The sequence below is a fragment of the Lissotriton vulgaris genome, chromosome 8 (assembly GCF_964263255.1).
Source record: "Lissotriton vulgaris chromosome 8, aLisVul1.2, whole genome shotgun sequence".
Lineage (NCBI taxonomy): Eukaryota > Metazoa > Chordata > Amphibia > Caudata > Salamandridae > Lissotriton > Lissotriton vulgaris.
In genome coordinates this window covers 226,899,197-226,921,402 of record NC_141696.1, presented here as the reverse complement: position 1 = coordinate 226,921,402, position 22,206 = coordinate 226,899,197, and the positions used below count along the sequence as shown (strand labels likewise).

Genomic DNA, 22,206 nt, shown 5'->3' with positions numbered 1-22,206 from the left:
AGGTGGTGTAGAACAATGTTACCATTGGTTATACATAAAAACATTTCTAGGCTGTGCAGATTTATGCAAGTAATGATCCCCATAGTGGGTGTAACAGAACAATTGCTCATAACTAGATGAACCTTGTAAATAATCATGATCTGTGAATCTAGCGGACATTACTAAATCAGACATCATGTCATTAATACTGTTAAAGTCCCAATCATCAGAGAATGTACTTGGTGTCACAAAGTCACTTAAGGAAACCTTTAGTTGATGAGGATACTTCAGGATTTCGACCGGACCATATATCTCATAGTCTGTTTCCTCCCATACTACCCCACCAGGTATTGGAATTGCTGTGACATTTACTGTTGACAGTTCTCTTTTCTTCACGTGGGATGATCTGTGTGGTTTCAGGACTATGTTGATGTTCTGACTTGCTGTGTCCATTCAATTGTAATGAACTTTCCTAAAATTAAAACTAAAATCAGGCATAGTAGGAGTATGAATACCCCTGAAATAATCCAATGCTCAATCAACGGTGAATCCAGATATAGTTCTTTGATTTGTTGAAGGAGTCCTGTTGAATTTTCTTTAGAATACTTTTTTGTTTCTGGCATCACTTCGGGGTCGTTTTGATCTTCAGAGAAGTTGTCGAAGTTGTTGAAATAACCAGAGGCAGTTCTGTCAATTGATGGGATTGTTCTTTCAATCTGTCTCTCGGTAGCACTTTCTGATGCCACATCATTGTAGACTGGTGTTGTTTCTTGACAAACTGTTTCAATCTGTGTTTCAAGAGGCACGAGTTCCATGGCATTATTGCATAGTCCTTCATTGTGCACTGCAGGCTGATCGAATGTGATTAGTCTTTCAGTTTGAACCTCTTGGATTGTTGCAAGTTTGGGTATTCTGTTGTTTCTTGGGAGTCCACTGGGCCTACTGTTGATTATAGGCCACATGCTTGTGGTTTTACCAGATCGATACACAACTCTGTTCTCCTTTTTACCAGCAAGGGGCGGTAGCACAACTGATCTTGTTCCGGTGACTGCCAAGACAGGTACTGCTTTTCTGTAAGAAGGCCCAAATTGCTTCTTAACCGCAATCTTTTCTCTGACTAGATCCCTAATCTTTGGAATCCAGACAGGCCTTGCTGGGGCTGTTGCGGGTGGTGCCTCGTCAGTGGTACGTGGCGGTTGTTTTAACTTTATGTTGCTTAATGATTTTCTTGTTTCATTCAGTTCCTGTAAAACAGCCAAACGATCCTTTACATCAAAGTGCTTTGTTTCTTCTTGTACCACTGACATCTGACTATCGAGGTCCTGAACTCGCATTCTAATTCCGAACAATAGTTCGTATGGGCTGAAACCTTTTAGAGAATTTCTTGGCATGTTGTTAAGACTAGTCTGGACACTTATTAAATGTTTGACCCACCCAGCGCCTGAACCTAATACCTTCGCTGTTATAGATTGCTTTATGTCTCGGTTTTTTCTTTCTACCACACTATTCCCTTCCGGGGTATGACGGACAAGAATACCGCAACCCAATTCCCATGCTAGCCATGGCCTCCTTATAGGCTCGAGAGCTGAAAGCAGGACCCTGGTCAGAATGGAACGTGGTAATTGCGTATGTGCCGATAAAGACTCGCAAATCTTTTATAACCGTTCTAGCGTCAGCCGAGCGCTGGAGGCCTAATTTTTTAAGTGCTTTTCGTCTTAATGGTGTACACTGGGCCGCGCTTCTCTTCTTTCATTGCGCAGATAGACCGCCTTATGCTGTCTAGCAGGGATCCTGAAACTACACTGGCCTGTTCATTACTGTGATCTCTGTTGCAGTCTTCACAATTTTGAGCAAAACATTGAATGTCTATACTCATTCCTGGCCACCAGTACTCTGATTGTAATTCTTTCAGAGAGGCTTTGATTGTTTGGTGTCTCAGACCCAACCCCATGTGTGCTTCCAGTAAGAGGAAGCCCCTCCTGCTCCTGTTTGGAATTACTCTATCCCCCACTCCAGGGATTCGAGCAAAAGGAACGGAGTTTGCATCGATTATGTATGCATAATTTAGTGGATAATTCACGGGTAGTGCTGCACAGTCGCCTTTTACGGTCGTTTTTACTGCCAGCATGGTTTCCCCATCTATGTATTTATCTGTACGCTTTTTTGTGGCTACGGAAGCCGGTTTAGTTGCTTCCGCGGTGGCTGTATTAGCCAATGAATTCCCTGCAACGTGAACGCCATCACGTTGAAGACTCTGTGCGTGAATCACGTGAGTCTTTTGTAGTTCTTTACTTAAAAGAGCTACCTCGTTCCAGAGCAATTTATGCTTTATTGTGGCACCTGTGTCATCTTTGTAGTCGTTCTTGATCCAACTCTGCAGTTTATTGTTGTAAGAGTTGACGCAAAAATGAGAATCGCACACTAGAAGTGTCGGGAATTCGCGTTCTGCATTTTCAAGCGCCATCTTTAAAGATCTGATTTCAGTTCTCTGAACCGAACAGTTTCTTACAGATTCAGTTTTTGTTACTTTCGGTCTGAATTTACCGCACAGCCAACGACATTTAATGATCGCACATGCTGTATCGTAGGATTTTCTCTCTACGTTGAAATGCTGTACAGAGCTATCTGTATAGATTATGCAGGCATATTGTGGGAGAGGCAGAATTTCGATTGGCAGAGGATATTCTTCTTCATACTCTAAATCGAATAGTTTCTTACCTGTCGGTGTAGTTTTGCAGCTTGAAGATCTTTCTGGATTCACTATGCTGTGCATTATTCCGCGATCTGGTGGTTGGGTCCGGATTTGTAGTCTTTGTAGTCTTTTTTCTCTTTTTTTTTTTTTTTTTGTAGCCCAGGTGGGCGTCGACGTCCCACCATTTGGTGCACCTTCGTGACGTCGGCACGCTTCCTGCGGAAGCTCCCACCCTTGGGCGCCATCTTCGGATTCTTTTTTCTTTCCTCTTTTGTGGTGAATCCATGGCTATGTGTATTAAAACTTTCCTTCAACGTAAACTTCTTGACGTATATTTGTTTTGTTAAGCGTTCCCATCTTACTGTAAGTCCTTCCACCTTCTCCAGCCTCATCTTTCTGGCGGAGGTGGGTGGGTTCGCTAGTGAATCCAGAAAGATCTTCAAGCTGCAAAACTACACCGACAGGTAAGAAACTATTCGTTTTGCAGCGTGAATCTTTCTGGATTCACTATGCTGTGCATTGATTTCGTAGCGGTTTTGTCACTCATGTGGCGGCTGGGTGGAAGATGAGCGTTGGTTGTTAAAAATATGTTGAAGCACTCTTTGGCCCACTTGTGCTTCCTTGTTCATCTGCACATCTACGCAATAGTGTTTAGTGAAAGTGTGCACTGAAGCCCATGTTGCCGCCAGGCATATGTCTTGGATGGGCGTGTTTGCCAGGAAGGCGATTGTTGCCCCTTTCTTCCTGGTTGAGTGGGCTCGTGGCCCCTCCGTGAGCTCCTCGCCTGCCTGCATGTGGCAGAGCTGTATTGTTTTTGCAATCCATCTCGCTATGGTGTTCTTAGTCACTGGTCTACCTAGGAGACTCTTTGCGAAGGACACAAAGAATTGTTTTGTCTTCCTGTGTTCTTTCGTCCTTTCTATATAGTGCATTACTGCCCGCCTTGCATCCAGAGTGTGGAGCGCCCTCTCCGCATTTGATGTGGGCTTCTGGAAGAAGCTAGGGATCTGGATACTTTGGTTCATGTGGAATTTAGATACCACCTTGGGCATGAAATGCGGGTCTGTCCTCATCACGACCCTGTCACTGTGTATTTGTATGTACGGTTCTTGCAGCGTTAAGGCTTGTAGTTCGCTCACTCTGCGTAGCGATGTTATTGCTACCAGAAAAGCGGTCTTCATTGTTAGTATTTGTAGTGGCGCTTTATGGATGGGTTCAAACGGCGGCTTCATGAGTTCCGTCAGTACCACGTTCAAGTTCCATGCCGGCGGCGGCATCCTCTTTGGTGGCGCTATTCTCTTTGCTCCTTCCAAGAACCTTTTCACTACTCTGGAAGTGAAGAAACTTCTCCCCGTTTCTCCCCTTGTGTATGCCACAATCGCTGCCAGGTGAACCCTCAGTGAGGACGAGCTTAGTTTGGCTTTGATCAGGTGCGTGAGGTATCTGAGTACTGTAGACTCTCTAGTCAGTTTTTTCTCCAGGTTTTTCTTATGGCACCACTGCGTGAACCTCTTCCATTTCTCCCCATAGCACCTCCGTGTACTGGGTCTCCTTGCTTCCCTCAGCACCCGAAGTGTGCTCTCTGGCAGTTTTAGATGAGCAAACTCTAAGTCCTCAGGAGCCACGCTGACAGGCAGAGGCTTTCTGGCTCTGGGTGTAGAACTTGTCCCCCTTCCATGGAGAGAAGGTCTCTTCTCTTTGGGAACTTGTGTGCTCTGCCCTGCGCCATCTCCATAATCTGGGAGTACCAAGTCTGCCTCGCCCATTGGGGAGCCACCAGGATGAGAGTCATGTTGCTCGACCTGCACTTGTTCAGGACTCTGGGGATCAGTGGCGTCGGTGGAAAAGCGTAGGCAAATTTCTTTGACCAGCTTATCCATAGGGCATTCCCATGGGACATTGGTTCCTGTTCCCTCGATGCAAAGTGTTGGCATTTTGCATTCCGGCGTGTTGCAAACAGGTCTATTGTTGGTGTGCCCCACCTCCTGAACAGGTTCTCTGTCTCCTGGTTGTTCAGTTCCCATTCGTGGGACACTGATGCTTGCCTGCTGAGCCAATCCGCTTCCACATTGTCCTTCCCTGGCAGGTGTATGGCCAGCAGGTCTATCCTGAGTGGGATCGCCCATCTCCATATTTCTTGAGCCAAGCTCGACAGAGGGAATGACTGAGTCCCTCCTTGCTTGTTGATGTAAAACATCGTCGTGGTGTTGTCTGTCTGTATCAGTACCTTTTTGTTGTAAAGGTGCTTTTGGAAGGCCTTGAGGGCCAGCAACACTGTTTTCAGTTCCAGGTAGTTGATGTGCTTGACCGCATCTCCTTGGTTCCACAGACCCCTGACTCTGAGCGTGTTCATGTGTGCTCCCCATCCTTTCTGGGATGCGTCTGTGGTGATGGTCACAGTTGGGTCCGGTGGCGTTAGAGGCTTCCCCATCGTTATATTCTCCTTCGTCCACCATGACATCTCCTCCTGCACATTGTGCGTAACAACCACTAGATCTTCCCAACTTCCTTCTGCTTGTGACCATTGTTGTTGCAGCCACTCCTGTAGTGGTCTCATCTTTAGGCGAACATTGGGGACCAGGTGGATGCATGACGCCATCATCCCCAAGATCTTGCTCACCGTCCTCACTGTCAGAACTTGCCCCTTCTGGTAGTGACGTTTCTCCCTCAGCAGGCTGAGTGTTCTCTTCTCGCTGGGTGTCACTCTGCATTCGACAGTGTTGATCAGGGCTCCCAGGAAGATTTTTACTTGTTCTGGGTCCATGGAGCACTTCCTCCAGTGGATGGAGAAGCCCAGGTTCGTGAGAGTTCTTGTGACCTGTTCTGCGTGGGCTTTGCATCTCGTGTAAGAGCTTGCTTTCACGAGCCAGTCGTCGAGGTAGGGGTACACGTGTATACCTTCCCTTTGCAGGTGTGCGGCCACCGCCGCGAGGCATTTGGTAAAAACCCTTGGTGCTGACTTGAGCCCGAAAGCCAGGGTCGTGAACTGATAGTGGTCTTTGTTCACCTTGAACCTTAACAAGTGTTTGTGTTTCCTGTTCATGGGGATGTGCAGGTATGCGTCCTTTAGGTCTATTGTTGACAAGTAGTCCCCGGGCCTTATTTGCGGGATGACCTCTAGCAGGGAAGTCATCTTGAACTTTTGCGTTTTTACGTAGGTGTTCAGGAAGCGTAGGTCCAAGATGGGTCTTAGGCTTTCGTCCGCCTTTGGTACTAGGAAGTAGTTTGAGTACACTCCCTTGTTCCGTTCTCTTTGCGGGACAGGCTCTATGGCCTCTTTGAGGAGCAGTTCTTGAGCTTCCTCCTGGAGCAGGCGCAGTTCTCTGCCCTTGTGACCCCTTCTCTTTGGCCTCCTGCTTGGTGGGTATCTTTCCTACTCTATGCAGTATCCGTGTTGTATAATGTTTAGTATCCACTTGTCTGTGGTTATTTTTCTCCACTCGTGTAGGAAAAATCTCAATCTTCCCCCTACTGGTGTTGTGTGTTCTCTTGAGCCGTGTCCGTGTGAGCCTCTCCTTAGTTGCCGGTGCTCTCCCCCCGGAGGCTTTGGGTGGGTGAGCGCCTCCCTCTTCTTGGAGTCATTTCTGGGGGGGTTGATCACCACCTCTCCGTCTTTGGCCACGTCCGTTTCCTCTCCCTCGAAAGGACTGGCCCCTATTCTGGGAGCTCCAATTCTGTCTTTGTTGGCCCTGTTGCCATTGGTTGTCCCCTTGTTGACCATGGTGGTGCGAGTGATGCGAATGTGATTGCTGGTTTCCACCTCTACCATTTGGTCTCCTCGTGGGGGTGCCTCTCCGCATCCCCCTGAATTGTAGGGCTCCCATTGATTTGGCTGTCTCATTGTCTTTCTTCAGCTGGGCCAGTTTGTCATCCACCGCTGTTCCGAACAGCGTCTCCCCATTGAAGGGGGTGTCCAGGATGTTGTTCTGTACTTCTGCCTTGAACCCCGATATTCTGAGCCAGGCCTGCCTTCTCTCAGTGATACCTATGGCCATCAGTCTGCTTGATGTTTCTGCCCCGTCTAGGGCCGTCTTCAGGCATGCGTTTGCTATGTCCTTTCCCCCCTCGACGAGGTGGGCTGCCCTCTGCCTGTACTCCTCAGGCATGTGTTTCAGCAACTGGCTCATCGGTCTTCGAGGGAATCGAGTAGTTCTTCATTTTTTCGTCGAAGTCTCTCTTCCTCTGGAGCATACTCTCCATTTCGGCCTCGAGCCTTTTTCTCTTTTTCTCCATCTGTGCCGCCTGCTCGGCGTCGAACTTCTCGGCTGGTCTCTTCGACGGCGGCTTCGACGTGGAGGCCATTTTGAGCGTCTTCTCGCTCGCGGGTCCCTTCTCGAGGGCCTGCTTCGACGACCTATGCTTTTCGCTGGTCTTCGCCATCTGGGAGTCCTTTTCGAAGGATCCGCTGGGCTTTTCGGAGGATGCAACTTCGGACGTCGAAAATTTCGTCGCCGGTGCTCCTTTCGAGGACTTAGCCTCTGTTTTTCGGGATTCTCCCTCAGGCTTTCTAGGCCCTGTCTGGGTTTTCGGGGTCGTAGACTCTCCTACCTTTTTTGAAGGTCTCACATCGGTCTCTACGACCGTGAAGTCATCTGGTCCCTCGGCGATGTTGTCCTCTTCCTCGGAGGAGGCGCCCAGGTCGTAAAGCGTCGGCGTGGTCCCTTTTCCCTGCATCGTCTGATGGGCCACCCTCTGTCTCTCTCGAACTCTCAAAGTCTTCGGCGTGAAGACCGAACAGGCGTTGCAATCCTCGCTGGAGTGGTCGACCGGCAGGCAGAGGTTGCAGACTGGATGCTGGTCCTTCTGCGCGTACTTGTGGTGGCAATTACGGCAGAACTTGAATGGAGTGTTGTCCATGTGCTCGGTCAGGGGGTCCCCTGCCCGCTCCTTCTCCGTGGCTGTCGAAAACTTCGATGTTTTCTTCCTCCTTCTCCGTTCTTGTTCTCGGAGGTCTTCTTCTCCGACCTTCCTCGGTCCTTTTTCTTCCAAAGACTTGTGTATTTCCTTCTTTCTCGTGAAACTTCTCTGGAGCTTCATGCGACGATCCAGACCCAACGGCGGAAAAAAGAATCTGAAGATGGCGCCCAAGGGTGGGAGCTTCCGCAGGAAGCGTGCCGACGTCACGAAGGTGCACCAAATGGTGGGACGTCGACGCCCACCTGGGCTACAAAAAAAAAAAGAGAAAAAAGACTACAAATCCGGACCCAACCACCAGATCGCGGAATAATGCACAGCATAGTGAATCCAGAAAGATTCACGCTGCAAAACATTCAGTTCTTCGTATTGTGGGGCGAAATAGTATTTCACGTCTTCCGCTCCTAGAGAATCTATGCACTGTATCCATTTCGGATCCAGTGACACTGTAGGCAGGTTTACTGGGCTGAATAGCGCTTCGAAGGCGGATTCCGCTGTGAGGATGTTAATCCTTTTGCCGTGTGCTAGTTCTCGTTCATTTGCTAATGCGATTTGCACTGCGTTCACAGTTCTTTCTGTGTGACTGAATGTTTTTTCTGCTTGTGTGTACAAGTGAGATTTAATTGAAATTGTAACCCTCTGCTGCGAACCCAAGTATAATGGTGTTCACTCTTTTCAAATGAGTATCCAAGTCGTCGTCTGTGAGATAAATATCATCTACGTAAGATAATGCTTCATCATCATAGATTTGTAGTAACTCTGTTACCCTAGCTGAGAATAGTCCTGGGCTGTTCTTGAACCCCTGTGGGAGTCGACAGAATTTTTTCTGCAACGCAAATGCGGAGAAAGCGGTCAAATATCTGCTTTCTGGTGCAATGTTTTGACAAAAGAAACCATTAGATATGTCTAATGTCGTTTTATATTTTTTCCTAACTATGTTATTCATTAGGGCTGCACTATGCGAGTTTTGTACTGCAAAAGTTTTGCAACATGTATTAAGATGTCTGTAGTCCAAAACTAGACGATATGAATTGTCTGGCTTGGAGACAGGAAACAAAGGATTGTTCATTTGAGAGGTGCATGTTTCAATCACCCCCTGGTATTCAAGTTGATCTAAGATCTCCCTGACCTGTTTTTTAGCTTCTTGCTTTATGGGATACTGCCGTTGGGCAGTTGGTTCACTTTTTAGTTGGATTTTGTGAGGAAGTGAATCCTCATCCCATCCTACATGATTTTTATACAATGCAGGTGCCTGTGCTACTGCCCATTTCCGTGCATATGTATATTTTTTGTGAATCGGTATGTGATTCGAGAAGGCAGGCATAATCACTTCTTCGCCACAAGGGCACTCCCTGACAAACTCTGGGGGCCAATCTTTTTCAGCTAACAGAATATCATAGCCTTTTGAGAGCTTATCCCAAAATAGACCCTTAATTTTCCTAGTCTTATCACCCTCCATACGCAATGTTATTTCGTATATTTTATGGGGCTCGCTAAGTCTGGTGTCGGCAGTTTCAACCTGAATGTATTCATTCGTGTCCACTGTCTCCAGATGACTCATCAAGATCTTGCGTGCTATACTGATTTCTGCTGCACTGTCCAACATTGTCAATGCCCACTCCCCGTTTTTCAACTGTGTCCTCAGTATTCTCGGCATGGTTGATTACTCTAATACTGGCTACCTTCTTTTTAGGAAATTGAGATTTTTTACTCTGAGCAGGTTCCTTATCTTTGGACTTGGTGTGCTCTCCTGGGTCTGACCGTCCTCTTCTTTCCGAATTCTGTGGAAGAGATCGAGAGGGACGTGTATCAATACTTTGATATCTATCAGGTTTTTTCAGATTATCCCTATTTCTAAGGTTATATCTTTTCTCAGAGGGCTCCCTCTGGGGAGACTGGCGTTCTTGAGTCGGAGTTCTTTCCCTCCGTCGAGGAGACCTTCCTCTGGACTGGAAAACTTTTTCCTTGGGAGTGGATTGTTTATTTCCATCCCAGCTCTTTTTAGGAGTGTTTAAATTATTTTTAATAAATAATTTTTCAGGACTTTCGAGCAGTTGGGGTTTTACTGGTTTCCCACCCAAGCTGTCTCTACCTAATTCTTCATAGCATTTTTCTATGATTTTTGCAAGCTCAACAGGATCTTTTATATCTGTTTCCCTTAACTTCTGGCGAATCGCCACAGATGCTGCTTCTCCTTTTATGTTGGCTAATAATATAGCCGAGACCTGCTTGAAGTCTTTCAGTAATTTCATACCTAGATTTAAAGCGGGCTCTGGACCGAATTCATTTTGAATCTGTTTTAGCACTTCTGGTATTACCGCCATAGACGGAACACCGTGTGTTTTTGTATAAATGGAAGCAAAGACTGTACCCCAAGTGTCACAGTCCTCCACGTGTGGTGCGATTCCCATAGGAAGGCAGATGGTCAAGATTCTGTGTTTCTCGATAGGGGTAGTATCAGGAAATACTGCCTCTATTTGAGTGATTTTCTGTGCTAACCAGAAAGGAATTTGTTCCCGTTTTACAGGTGTTTTACCAAGACATGACTGTATGTTCTGTGGTGTAATTTTATTAGTGTTCCCCTGATGAGGGGTCAGCTGTGGTACATTAACAGCTGGCTGGACTGTAGCAGTCCGCATTACATATTGGACTAATTGCCTATGTATTTTTATTAATGTGTTTAGCTGTACTAACAGCTCTTCTCTTGACATTCTTACAATGTCAGGATGTGGTGTGTAGCTGGCTAGAACCGGCCACGTTGCTCCTGGTCTACCTAGAGGACCGAGCCTAGTTATGTGATCATTGTGTTTTAGGGCGCCATTAAACCAGAGCAGGTGCTCTTGAAATGTAAGTGGAATTTCAATCTCCTCGAAAGGAGCGTACTCTTCCGGAGGTTTCTCTATTTTGTAATAGTGAAACTCTTGTGTTGTAGCGTTTGCCGCTGGAAAGTTTATCCATGAATAGAATACCTCTGTCTGCCGATACTCGTGAGCCTCTATCACGAAAATTACTGTACCACCTTGAGGTGTCAGTCCGTTTTCTATAAGTTTTAACGTTATAGATCTTCTTAAGTTGACCGGGATGATTATAGCATCCGGGTCTGTGTATTCGGGACCTTGCTGAGTCGCATCTAATGCGGCCCCAGAGGTTCCGTTGTTTTCTCCTGGCATTGTTAAAATGCAAGGTTTGCAGAGTAGGTCTCCAAGGAGACAAAGATTAGGTGCACAATATTTTGGAACACTGTATCCTTCAACGTTGAATAAACCAGAGCTTAGCATAGGAATCTCTTCCTACTAAGGTAGGGCGGATTTTAACCTTTCACCCACTCCAGACGTCTATTGGAGTATTTACGGGAGAAAGGGGTCTGTGTGAAATATGCACGACTGAGTTACTCTACTGTCTTGCGTTAGTTTATCGCCTTACCAAACGTTTGGGCGCCATGTAGTGTAGTTCCTAGTTTCCCACTAGGCCCTGTGCATTGGAATAACATAAACAGTAGTATCGACGTGGAACTGCGGATATTCCAGGCCTCCACTGACTATGCTAAACTTAATTTGGTGTGTTACCAACTAGCTCAGAGGTCACTGGAAACTTTCTTCTCTGCATAGGAAGTGATCAGCTTCCCTGGCACAGACAAGAAGGGATTCAGTTTTCCAACAACCGTGCAACATGACAACTTTGCTCCTCAGATCAAGAGTCAATCTCTAGGGTCGTGTGAAACAATAGACATGTATTTCACTCAGTCAGTCTAGTGCAGTTTACTTTCACGAGATGTAGAGAATAGAGAGACGGGCGTTTGTCAATAAAGGGTTAACATTTATTGAACAGTCTTTCTTCTCGTACAAGAGAAATGTATTGCCACAATTGCAATAATTGTTATTATAAAAAGTACGTACAGTAAGATAAGTATTGCGAAATAGAACTGTAAAAGCATTGATATGGTTTCTTAGCCATACAATGGTTTAAAAGTAATAAAACATATATACAGTCATATATACATTAGGCTAAAATACTCAACTGGTGCTTCTAACTAAGCCTACCCCAGTGTGCCTGACCTAAGCCTAACACGTGGAAGGGGAGTAAGTAAGTAGCTTTAAGTTAAGTTGGTTTTGCCAAGGTTTGTTTCAAGAATTCTCGTCTAAGGGTTTAGTCAACACCATACCTCTGAATAGAATGATGGAGGATTGGTATCTCCTTCAGGGGTCTCTCTCGATATCCCAGTCACCCGCGAGGGTAAACCGGAAGCGCCGGGACTGGATTTCTCTGCACGAGAAAGGCAGCGGCTTCTCTTCAGCGCGTCGAGGAAGGAGGGGGGACAGCGTCCGCGGGCAGCTGGAATCTGCTGGATGTCTTCGCAGAGGGACGGCTGTTCAGCTCCTTAAGCGTACTGCACCATAGTTCGCGCTGTAGCGGCGATAATGGTATCAGCAGCTTCACCACCACAGGATAGCAGGCTGCAGCGACAGAGTGCTAGATTTACTAACACGGGGTCTTGCAGGCAGCTGGCATCAGCAACAGTAGCTCTCCTTTTGCTTAAGGCAACGTTGGTAATATTTATACCTGACAGGTGCCGGTTTTGACGCAAGTTTGCTGGACATAAGACATCAATTAAAGATGTCACTAGGAAGTGATAGTTATCAGTTGCTCATTAGAGTTCCATTACTAATCAAAACACAGCAAGCGGGGATTTCCAGGTTTGCGGAGTTTTTATCTTGTTGAAGAACTCGGAGTGTTATCTAGGAATATCAGATAGTGACTACTGCTCTGTCATTGCACTAATTGGTCGCAAAGGAAGTGGCAGAGAGAACTATGCTGGAATGTGGCTCTGTTCGTGTGAGGCCAGAGATGACTTCAGAAAATCGCACTTGAACGGTTATGCCAATATAGGGAATAAATGGATTTATAGCCGAATAGGGGCATAAGGTCACAGTATCGATCAGGAACCTAGATAAACACGCAACAAGATAACAAATGATGTCTTGAAAAGATGCGTCTAGCGGGTTGATGTTGTGGTCTGCACAATAAATGACAAAACGCCTCCATTTCGCCGCATAGCATGCTCTGGTGGTGGGCTTCCTTGCCTCCCTGATTATGTCCATACAGTCAGGAGGTAAGTTGAGGTAGCCAAATTCTAAGACCTCAGGAGCCAGATCGCCAGGTTGAGCTGTTGCGGATCTGGATGCTGAATGTCACCATGGCTCTGCGTCAAAAGCCTGGGTGTGAGGCGCAGCCTTTGATGCGGTACCACGGATAGTTCCAGAAACGTGGTGTACCATGGTTGGCGTGCCCACGTCGGAGCAACCAGGATGTGTGTCATCGAGTGTTGCTTCAGCTTGCGTGCCACCAGCGGTATTAGAGGTGCTGAGGGAAAAGCGTACGCAAATTTGCCTGACCAGTTCATCCATATCGCATTGCCCTGCGATTGTGGGTGTGGAAACCTGGCGGCAAAGCTTCGGCATTTTGCGTTTTCTTTTGTGGCGAACAGGTCTATCTCTGGATGACCCCACCTTTGGAAGTACGGGTGGAGTACTGATGGATGTATCTCCCACTCGTGCATTTGGTGGCTGTACCTGCTGAGCAGGTCCGCCATTCGATTGTCCTTGCCCGGGAGGTGTTCCGCCATGAGGAAGATATTCCTTTGAATGGCCCACTTCCACATGCTCTGAGCCAGATGAGACAACTGTGGAGAGTGTGTACCTCCCTGCTTCTGGATGTAGTACATGGCTGTCATGTTGTCTGTCCGGATCAACACGACCTTGTTGCACAGATGTACTTTGAATGCTTTCATCGCCATGAAGATAGCCATCAGTTCTAGAACGTTGATGTGCATTTTTTGCTGCTGCGTTGTCCATAGTCCCTGCACAGTGTAGTGGAGTACATGAGCTCCCCAACCCTGGAGAGATGCGTCCGTCGTCAGAATGATCTGTGACACAGACTCCTGGAACGGTCGTCCCTTGCAAAGGTTTTGTGGATTCCGCCAATGCAGAGAGTTGTATGCACAACCGGTTACCAACACTAGGTCTTTTAACTGTCTGTGAGCCTGATTCCACTGACGTGCTAAGCACTCCTGAAGCGGACGCGTATGTAGTCTCGCGTGCGGGACTATGCAGATGCAGGAGGCCATCATGCCTATCAACTGCATGAACACCCGTGCCTGAAGCGAGTGTTGAGGTCTGAATTTCCGTATCAGTGATTGAATGCTGCTGATCCTCACTGAATTCGGCTGTGCTTTGGCTGCCAAAGTGTTTATCGTCGCACCCAGATACTGCCGTATGTGGGCGGGTTGCAGGTGAGACTTTAGGTAATTCAGTGAGAATCCCAGATCGTGAAGAAGGTGAAGGGTGTGGGACATGCAGGTGGCACACTGCTGGGCCGACTTTGCCTGGATTAGCCAGTCGTCCAGATAAGGGTAGACGTGAATGTTGTGTCTCCGTAGGTGTGCCGCCACTGTCGCCAGGCACTTAACACCCTGGGTGCCGTGGTGACTCCGAAAGGTAGGACCTTGAACTGGTAATGTTGAGTTTGGATGGTGAACCCAAGACATTTTCTGTGTGACGGGTGCAGTGGAATATGAAAATACGCATCCTTCAGATCTAAAGTTGCGAGAAAATATCCCTGACTGAGCAACGGAAGGACTTGCTGCAGTGTTAGCATGTGAAAGTGCTCTGACAGAATGTATTGATTGAGGGGTCTGAGGTCCAGTATGGGTCTGAGGGACCCGTCCTTCTTTGGTATCAAGAAGGACAGTGAGTAAACTCCTGTGCCTCTTTCTTCCACAGGCACGAGCTTGATTGCTCCTTTTTGCAGCATGACGAGTACCTCCTGCTGCAATAAGTGCAAATGCTCTGTGGACATAGGACGGTGTCTTGGGGGTATGTTGGGTGGAGTGGACGTTAACTCCAGACAATAACCGTACTGGATAAGCTGCGTGACCCACCTGTCTGTGGTGATGGACTATCAGACCGGCAGGAACTGTTGAAGTCTCCCCCCCCCCCCCGACAGGTGTTGTATGGTCGGGGGCAGTGACAAGGCGTCACTGTTTGTTAGTGGTGGAGGACCTGGAGTTGTTGTTTCCACGACCTCTGCCTGTGGCGCTGTTTCCACGACAACCACCTCTACTTTGTTTGGTGTATGTGGTTTGCACGCCACCTTTATAGTACTGTGTGTTCTGGGACAGCTGGCCTCTGGAAACACCTCTATTGCTTGAGCAACGAAAAGAACCACCCCTGAACTGCTGCGGCTGTAGAGCACCCATCGACTTTGCAGTCTCAGTGGCTTTCTTGATCTTCTCCAAGGTGGTGTCCACCTCTGGGCCAAATAGATGATCAGGGTTTACTGTCTGATTTAGAATGGTGGTCTGTATCTCTGGCTTGAACCCGGAGATTCTGAGCCAGGCATGTCGTCTCAACATGACGCTAGTGTTAACAGCTCTGGCCGTGGTGTCTGCTGCGTCCAGTTCACATTTGAGAGAAGCATTTGATATGAGCTTCCCTTCCTGGATGAGCATCTCAGCTGCCTCCTTAAATTCATCTGGTAGGTGCTGTAACAGGGTTTCAAGTGTGTCGTAATGGGCCCGGTCATACCTGGCTAAGAGTGCTTGAGTGTTTGAAATGCGCCAGATATTGGCCGCTTGAGCTGCCACCCTTTTCCCTGATGCCTCGAACACCTTAGATTCCTTATCTGGGGGAGGAGCATCACCCGTTGTTTGTGAATTAGCCCTCTTCCGGGCATTAGAAACAATAAGAGAGTCCAACGGCAACTGTCCCTTAATGTAAATAGGGTCTCCAGGCACCGGTTTGTACTTTTTTTCCAATCCGGGGTTTATCACCCTGGCTCTCGTAGGCTCCTTAAATATTTCCCGAGCATGCTTCAAGACACCCTTCAACATAGGTAGAGTCTTGACAGTCCTCTCTGAGGTGGAAAAGGTGTCGAAAAGAAAGTCTACTTCAATGGGGTCAGCATGGAGCTGGACGTCATGATTCTTGGCTGCCCTTTCAATGAGGGCATTAAACGCAGCCGAATCCTCAGTAGGCGACGTTCTCACAGCATACACATGAGTGTCTGGGGCAGTGTGTGGATCACCTGGGTCAGCAGCATCTGCCCAGGGTTCATTTGTATCGTCTGGATCAGTGTCCACAGGATAGCTGTATTCGTCATTATCACCATCCCCCAGTGTCCACATCTGAATAAGTGGGCGAGACATCATGGCCACATGGAGATACAGGTTCTACAAGAACAGGTGTTGTAGTAGAATCCTTTTTCCTTTTTAGAGGTATTTTGTAGGACTCCATAGGCTGTTCCGGGTCGATCTTTTGTTTATAAAGAGAAAGTCTGCCTGTCTCGGCATAAACTGTTCCTGTTGCTCTTCCAACGAGGATTGTCGATGCTTTGCGGCCGGGACCACAGTTGTTGGCTTCGGCACTGTGGACACCTTCTTGGGCACGTCGACGGCCACTTTAGGGAAGAAAGCCTTAGGCACCACCTTCGGTGGTTGCGTGAAGTGGATGGGCGCCGACGTCTTTTGAGGTCTATCGGCAGGCTTCGAAGGTGGAGGATCCTTAGGCCAGACAGGCGAAGCCTTGTCCTTGATGCGCTTCAGGTAGTCCGCCACCTGCTTCGAGAAGGAGGCGGACGGCTGCGTCGACTCGACGGAATCCTTCGAGGCACCACCAGGCGTGGACTCGGGGGTTGTACCGCTCTTGGCCTTGTCCGGCCGACACGGAGGCTCGAGAATCTTCTGATCACCGAGTCCTTTGTCGGTGTCGACTGTCTTTTGCGCCGACTTGTTCGGGTCGACTGCCTTGACCTTCGCCTTTGGCATGCTAGACTTAGTCTCGACGCCCTTCAGCGGTCTCTTCGGTCCGATAACGCTCTTCTGCTTTGTCGGTGCCGACAAGTCAGAGGACTTCGAGCCAACCAAAGCAATACGCACTTTCGGTTTCGTGGTCGTCACAAGTGCTTTTGGTTGCGTCGACACCGGAGCTTTCACTTTCGGTTTCGATTTTGCTGTTTGCGGCTCCTTAGACATGTCCGAAGCCGAAGCCGGGGCCGTAGAACTTTTTGGAAGATCTTGGGTCACGCCTTGTGGCGATCCCTCGACATGAGCCTTATGAAGCGTTGCAGCCCCAGTGTCAGTTTGTGGGCCTAGCTCCTCGCCTGAGCTATCTTCCATGGCCCCAAAAGCCCCATCGTCGTCTCCTACCTAGTCGACGACTTCTTTCGCATCGAGCATCTCAACATCAGCGTCGTAGCTGGAGTCGACCTCCGACGCGGGATCCGACAGGTTCTCTCGGGCCTCCCGCTCAACTTCATCATTCCCGGCATCGAAGATGTCCACTGGCTCCGGCGCAGACCGCTGGGCTTCCTTGCGCGCAGCGCGTCGATGCAGAAGAGTCTTCCTGGATCGAAAACGGGAACAAGCCATGTAACTGGCTTCATCATGATCCGGCGACAGACACTTGTTGCACACCGGGTGGACGTCGATGTGGGGATATTTGGAGTTGCACACGGGACATCTCTTGAACGGGCTCCTTTCCATGATGGGTCGTCGATAAGGCCTCTGGCGTCGACCCGGCCTTCAGCGTCGAAAAGCACGTGGCTCTTCTGGATATCCAGCTCGGGAACTGAGCTGGAACACAACTGGGCACCGATCGCAAGACAATACCAACGAAAAAACTAAAGGCCTTTTGGCCTTAAGAAACTTTTATATTGATTCCGACCTGAGTGAACCAATATGCATCCGAACCCAATGGCGGAAAAAAACAATCTGAGGATGGAGTCGATGCCCATGCACACTGTAGTCCAGGGGAGGAGCCACCTATCTCGTGATACTTCGAAGACTCTTCCAGGACAACAATGTGCGATCATCCGGACCCAACACTAGGCGGCGATCTATGTACAGATATGAATTCAGATGCCCACATGCCTCGAACATTTAAGCTTCCCGAATACTGCTATGTGGCGCGAAAATGGGGATCTCGCACTATACAACTGACGTGCACTGAAGCCCATGGCATACTAAGAAAAAACGTTGAAATATTTACAGTTCTAAAACAAAACAAAAAACACAAGCAACTGGGGCAAGCTAATATGTTGATAGTTCTGACGCACTACTTACCTATTGTATGCGAAATGTTTAGAAAACAATTGAGGAGCGGACTATACAGAACAGTTCACCTTCGTCCTCGGGGGCAGAACCTTGCAAAACATTTATACAGCCTGTCTTGACAAGTTCAAAAGTGTCCCAATTTGCAAACATGGGCCACTTTTTTACGCATCCAATTAACTAAAAGCGCACTCTTTTTTTTTGTATCCGGACCTATTTCCTCTTCCAGTTCAACCCTGCGCCCTGAGTTCACCTTCGTCCTCGTCCAAAGAGTTCATGCATGGGAAGTAGCCAGCCAGCGCCTCTAAGGAGGCAGAGGCGCTGCCGCGGCTGTGGGACCGGTGCATGCGGCCGCCGCCGCTGTCCGCGCTCTACTGGCTCTGCTGCCGGCCCATCTTGCACTAGGCTCCGCCGCCCGGCTCGCGGTACAGGATGCGAGGCGTCGTGGCGGCGGCTGCGGGGGGTGCCGGCCCCTGCCCTCCGGGACAGGAGCTCGGAGGTGCTCCGGTCCGAAGCGCTCGGAGATGCCGAAGGCAGCTTTCTCTGAGGGGGGATTCACGCTTGGTCCAAGTACCCGCCCGAGGCTGATGCAGTATCCCGGCTTGGAGCAGGGCCCCTGGGTGACGACAGTCTTTGTAGTACCTTGTGCACGGTATGTTTAGTCCGAACGCAGCTCTGCAAAATGTACTCGATGCCAAACTACCTCCGAACGCCAGCTTTTTGTGTGTCTCGGGGCTCAGTTCTCCATTGTCCAAAATATATCAGAATTCTAGGTGCCAGTCACAAACCTACACAATTACTCTGGTCCAAAGACAGATCCTCCCAGTGTCTCAGAACTTCGAACCTCTGATTTTCAAATATACACCGATCTCATAGCACCAATGACCAGATATAGTCACACAAATGAGCCAACATCCATGCATCTGGTACCGAAGCACTAATATCTAAATTGTATGCCAGGTCTACTGCACAAGTCTCAAGTGTGTGTCAAATCTGAACATATACATTTCTTGTTCCCCGAAGACAACAAAAAAAAAAATGGCGTCCGCAAATTTCCGAAATCGGGGGTGTGTTTTTGGCGTTCTGAGTGATGGGTGACGTCACAGTCGAAAGAACGCAAAAAAACACGTCCCCGAATCCGAAAGAAACTGAGCTTTATTGGAGTGACTCCCCTCTCCTCCAATGGCTGGCCTCCGTTTAGGAAGCCAGCCAATGGAGGAGAATGGAGGAGAGATGCGGGTTCAAGCCCCCATTGTCTAAAACATTAAATCTCCTCCCGGAGACTGCACAAGTGCAGCCTACGGACCTCTACCTAAAAAGAAGGTGTTGACCGACAAAAAGACTTATTTTTGCCATGCCATGTTGGCAGGCGCGACTACGGTGAGGTGGCACGTTTTCCCTGGTCACTGGAGTGGAGACACAATTAGTGCCTTAGTCCACTAATGACATTTTACTTACCAGCACTGGATACTTCTTGTACCATATACTAGGGATTTAGTATTAAGTTAAATGAGCCAATCAGGAAATAGCCAATTGTGTACATACTTTGTGTTTTGCGGGAGGGGAGCTGTGGGTTTGGGCACACAACGTATTCATAAAGGTGACGTATGGAATGCTTGAATTAATCTCAACCACTGGTAATTACCCAACACACCCTAATCCATTGTTATTTTGCACACAATGCAACTTCAGTTTGGGCACAGACATATGGAAATCTGTCTGGACACTGCTGACGTCTGCCTGCTGAGTGACTGCTTCCACATTGTCCTTCCCTGGGAGATGTATTGCTAGTAGGTCTATTTCTAGTGGAACGGCCCATGTCCATATTTCCTGTGCTAGCCCCGATAGTGCTACTGACTGTGTTCCTCCTTGTTTGTTGATGTAGAATATGGTGGTTGTGTGGTCCATTTGGATCAACATCCTGTTCCCGTACAGCTCCTTCTGAAAGGCTTTTAAGGCTAGGAACGAAGTTTTTAGTTCTTGGTAGTTGATGTGCTTGACCGCATCCTGCTGCGACCATAGCCCCCTCACTGCGTTTGTTCATGTGTGCGCCCCACGCCAGCTGGGAGGAGACTGCTGTGATGGTCACTGTTGGAGTTGGTTGTGTGAAACATTTCCCCTCTGATGTTTTCCTTTATCCACCACGCTATTTCCTGATGACCTGCGTGTGTGACAACCACTAGATCTTCCCAACTCCATGTTGCCTGTGACCATTGCTGCGGAATCAATTCCTGGAATGGACTCATGTGGAGTCTAATATTTTGGACTAGGTGAATGCATGACGCCATCATTCCCATTAGCTTGCTCATCGCCCTCACAGTCAGAACTTGCCCCTTGCGGTAAAGACGAGTTTCCTTCAATATCGCCAATGTTCTCTTCTTGCTGGGGAACACTTTGGCCTGTATGGTGTCGATTTCTGCCCCATAAAATATCTTGCTCTGCTACGGCTCGGTTGACGATTTTTCTCACTGGATTGAGAAACCTAGCTGAGTCAGTGTTTGTACGACCCGTTGAATGTGTTTGCAGTGGCTGTACAAACTTGCCTTTACGAGCCAGTCATCGAGATAGGGGTATACGTGTATTCCTTGCTTTCGTAGGTGTGCTGTAACTGCTGCTAGGCACTTTGTAAACACCTTTGGTGCGGATTTGAGCCCGAATGCCAGTACTGTGTATTGGTAGCGAGTTTGGTTGATCACAAACCTTAGTAGACGTTTGTGTTTGATGGGGATGTGCAAGTACACGTCCTTTAAATCTATAGTTGCCATCTAATCCCCTTGCTGTATTTGTGGTATTACCTCTTGTAGGGAAGTCATTTTTAATCTTTGAGTCATTATGAATCTGTTCAAGAATCTTAGATCTAGGATAGGCCTTAGTGTTTCGTCCACCTTTAGCACGAGGAAGTAAGTGGAGTAAACCTCCTTGTTCCTTTGATTGTGCGGTACTACCTCTATCGCCTTCTTGCTGAGCAGTTCCTGCACTTCTAGTCGCAAGAGAAAAAGTTCCTCAGGTGAGTGTGCCTTGTTTGTTGGTTTCCTGTTTGGAGGTTGTTTTTCTAGCTCTATGCAGTATCCGTATTGTATGATGTTTAGAATCCATTTGTCTGTTGTGACTTTCCTCCATTCCTGGGTGAAGTCTTTTATTCTGCCTCCTAATGGTGTTGCATGTTCAAGGTACTGTTTGTTGTGGAATGCCCGTATTTTGTTTTTGTGCATGTCCTTTTGCCCGCCCCAAGGTGTTGCTATGGTGGGTGTCCACTTTTTGCCAAACCTCTGGGGACTGTGGACTCTGAGCACACTGTACCTTACTTTGGAACAGTATATACAGAGCCACTTTCTTACAATCTGATTGGGAACATCAAGTTAAAGTGCATCAGAAATCTGGCAAAAAAAAGTGTAGGGGGGTTATTGTTACAGAAACCCACTTTCCTACACAAGCCAATTTAAACATGCACCATTTTAATGGTCAGCACACAAGCATGGAGTCCTCTTTAGCAGGGCCCAAGGCATTTCAATGCAATTTCACCATTACCTAGGTACCTGGTAGTAGAAATAAAATGAGGGCAAAAAGTGGAGGAAAACCTGCAAAGAGCTTGTTTTCTTAGACAAATTGTACACATGTGAATTATACTTTACTTCACAGGACCAAATAATAACATTCTGCATACCAGTAGTGCTGTCAGACTTCCATGTGACATTGAGGTTCTCTCTTTCCTCAGGATACTCCACTGCATGCTGTGTCTCTGAAGTGAAAGCAAGAAAAATGTGTGATTGAAAATGGAGTACAACACTGTATCCTCATAACTGCACTACCTAGTTAATATTGGTACGACAACAACCTACCTGGTACAGCCAGAAATGATAAGACTGTGGACCCTATATCTAATAGCCTGAATAATATGGTTGGCAACAGGGACATAAAGCTCCTCTGGCATCAGAAGAGCCAACAATACTTTGAAATAAAGAAGATTCTCTAATTACGTCTGGCATCCCTTTTGACCATCAGAGAGGTATAAGTAATGTGCACCTTAACAAGTAATTGATTTTCACTTTATTTTTCTGAATTAAAGCATTTTGGATCGGATGTCCTAAGAAACCCAACACCAGATGTAAGACTTAACTGCTTCGTTATGTTATGTTATGTTATGTTAGTATGAATTTGCAGAGCGCACGTTCACCTCGGGGTTTCTTGGCGCTGTGTACCGCTGGGGAACTCGTCCTGGCTTTCCCTGCGAGATGGTCCCTATTGGGCATCCCCAAGGTGAAGCCAGGCATCCCCGGCAGCGAGGGGGCCGTTGTGGAGATTAAGCAAACTATTGCCCAGAGTTGCAGCGTGGGACCCATGGTTTAGAGAGGCACCGAGGCGAGATTTATCGAGCCCGCTGACATTGGTTCCGTACCTTGCCGCGTCGGGAATTGAACCCTGGTCCCGGGCCGACCTCTGCTTCCGAGTCTGCCACCTCTAACCGGTGAGCCACACTTCTCCACTTTCTGCTGTACATAACTACAGAAGTTGTAGC

At 47.8% G+C, this 22,206-nt stretch overlaps 2 protein-coding genes across 2 annotated transcripts in view; both read right to left on the bottom strand.

Annotated features, from left to right (window-relative positions):
- The window catches only part of SCAF4 (SR-related CTD associated factor 4), a 915,362-nt gene that overhangs the window by 696,771 nt on the left and 196,385 nt on the right, over positions 1-22,206 (bottom strand). The window contains exon 7 of the mRNA XM_086934003.1: positions 21,355-21,429. Coding sequence (XP_086790129.1) covers positions 21,355-21,429 — 75 coding nt within the window. The remainder of the gene's footprint in view (positions 1-21,354; positions 21,430-22,206) is intronic.
- Positions 2,847-5,440, bottom strand: LOC147696906 (uncharacterized). Its single transcript, XM_086933256.1, has 2 exons — positions 3,180-5,440; positions 2,847-3,089 (listed from the first exon to the last, which is right to left on the bottom strand). Exon 1 carries the CDS (start codon positions 5,380-5,382, stop codon positions 3,211-3,213), a length of 2,172 nt encoding a protein of 723 aa, XP_086789382.1. The 5' UTR covers positions 5,383-5,440; the 3' UTR covers positions 2,847-3,089; positions 3,180-3,210.

What these genes read in the sequence shown, in the direction of transcription:
- LOC147696906 (XM_086933256.1), bottom strand. Translation starts at nt 5,382, where the DNA reads ATGCAGAGTGACACCCAGCGAGAAGAGAACACTCAGCCTGCTGAGGGA.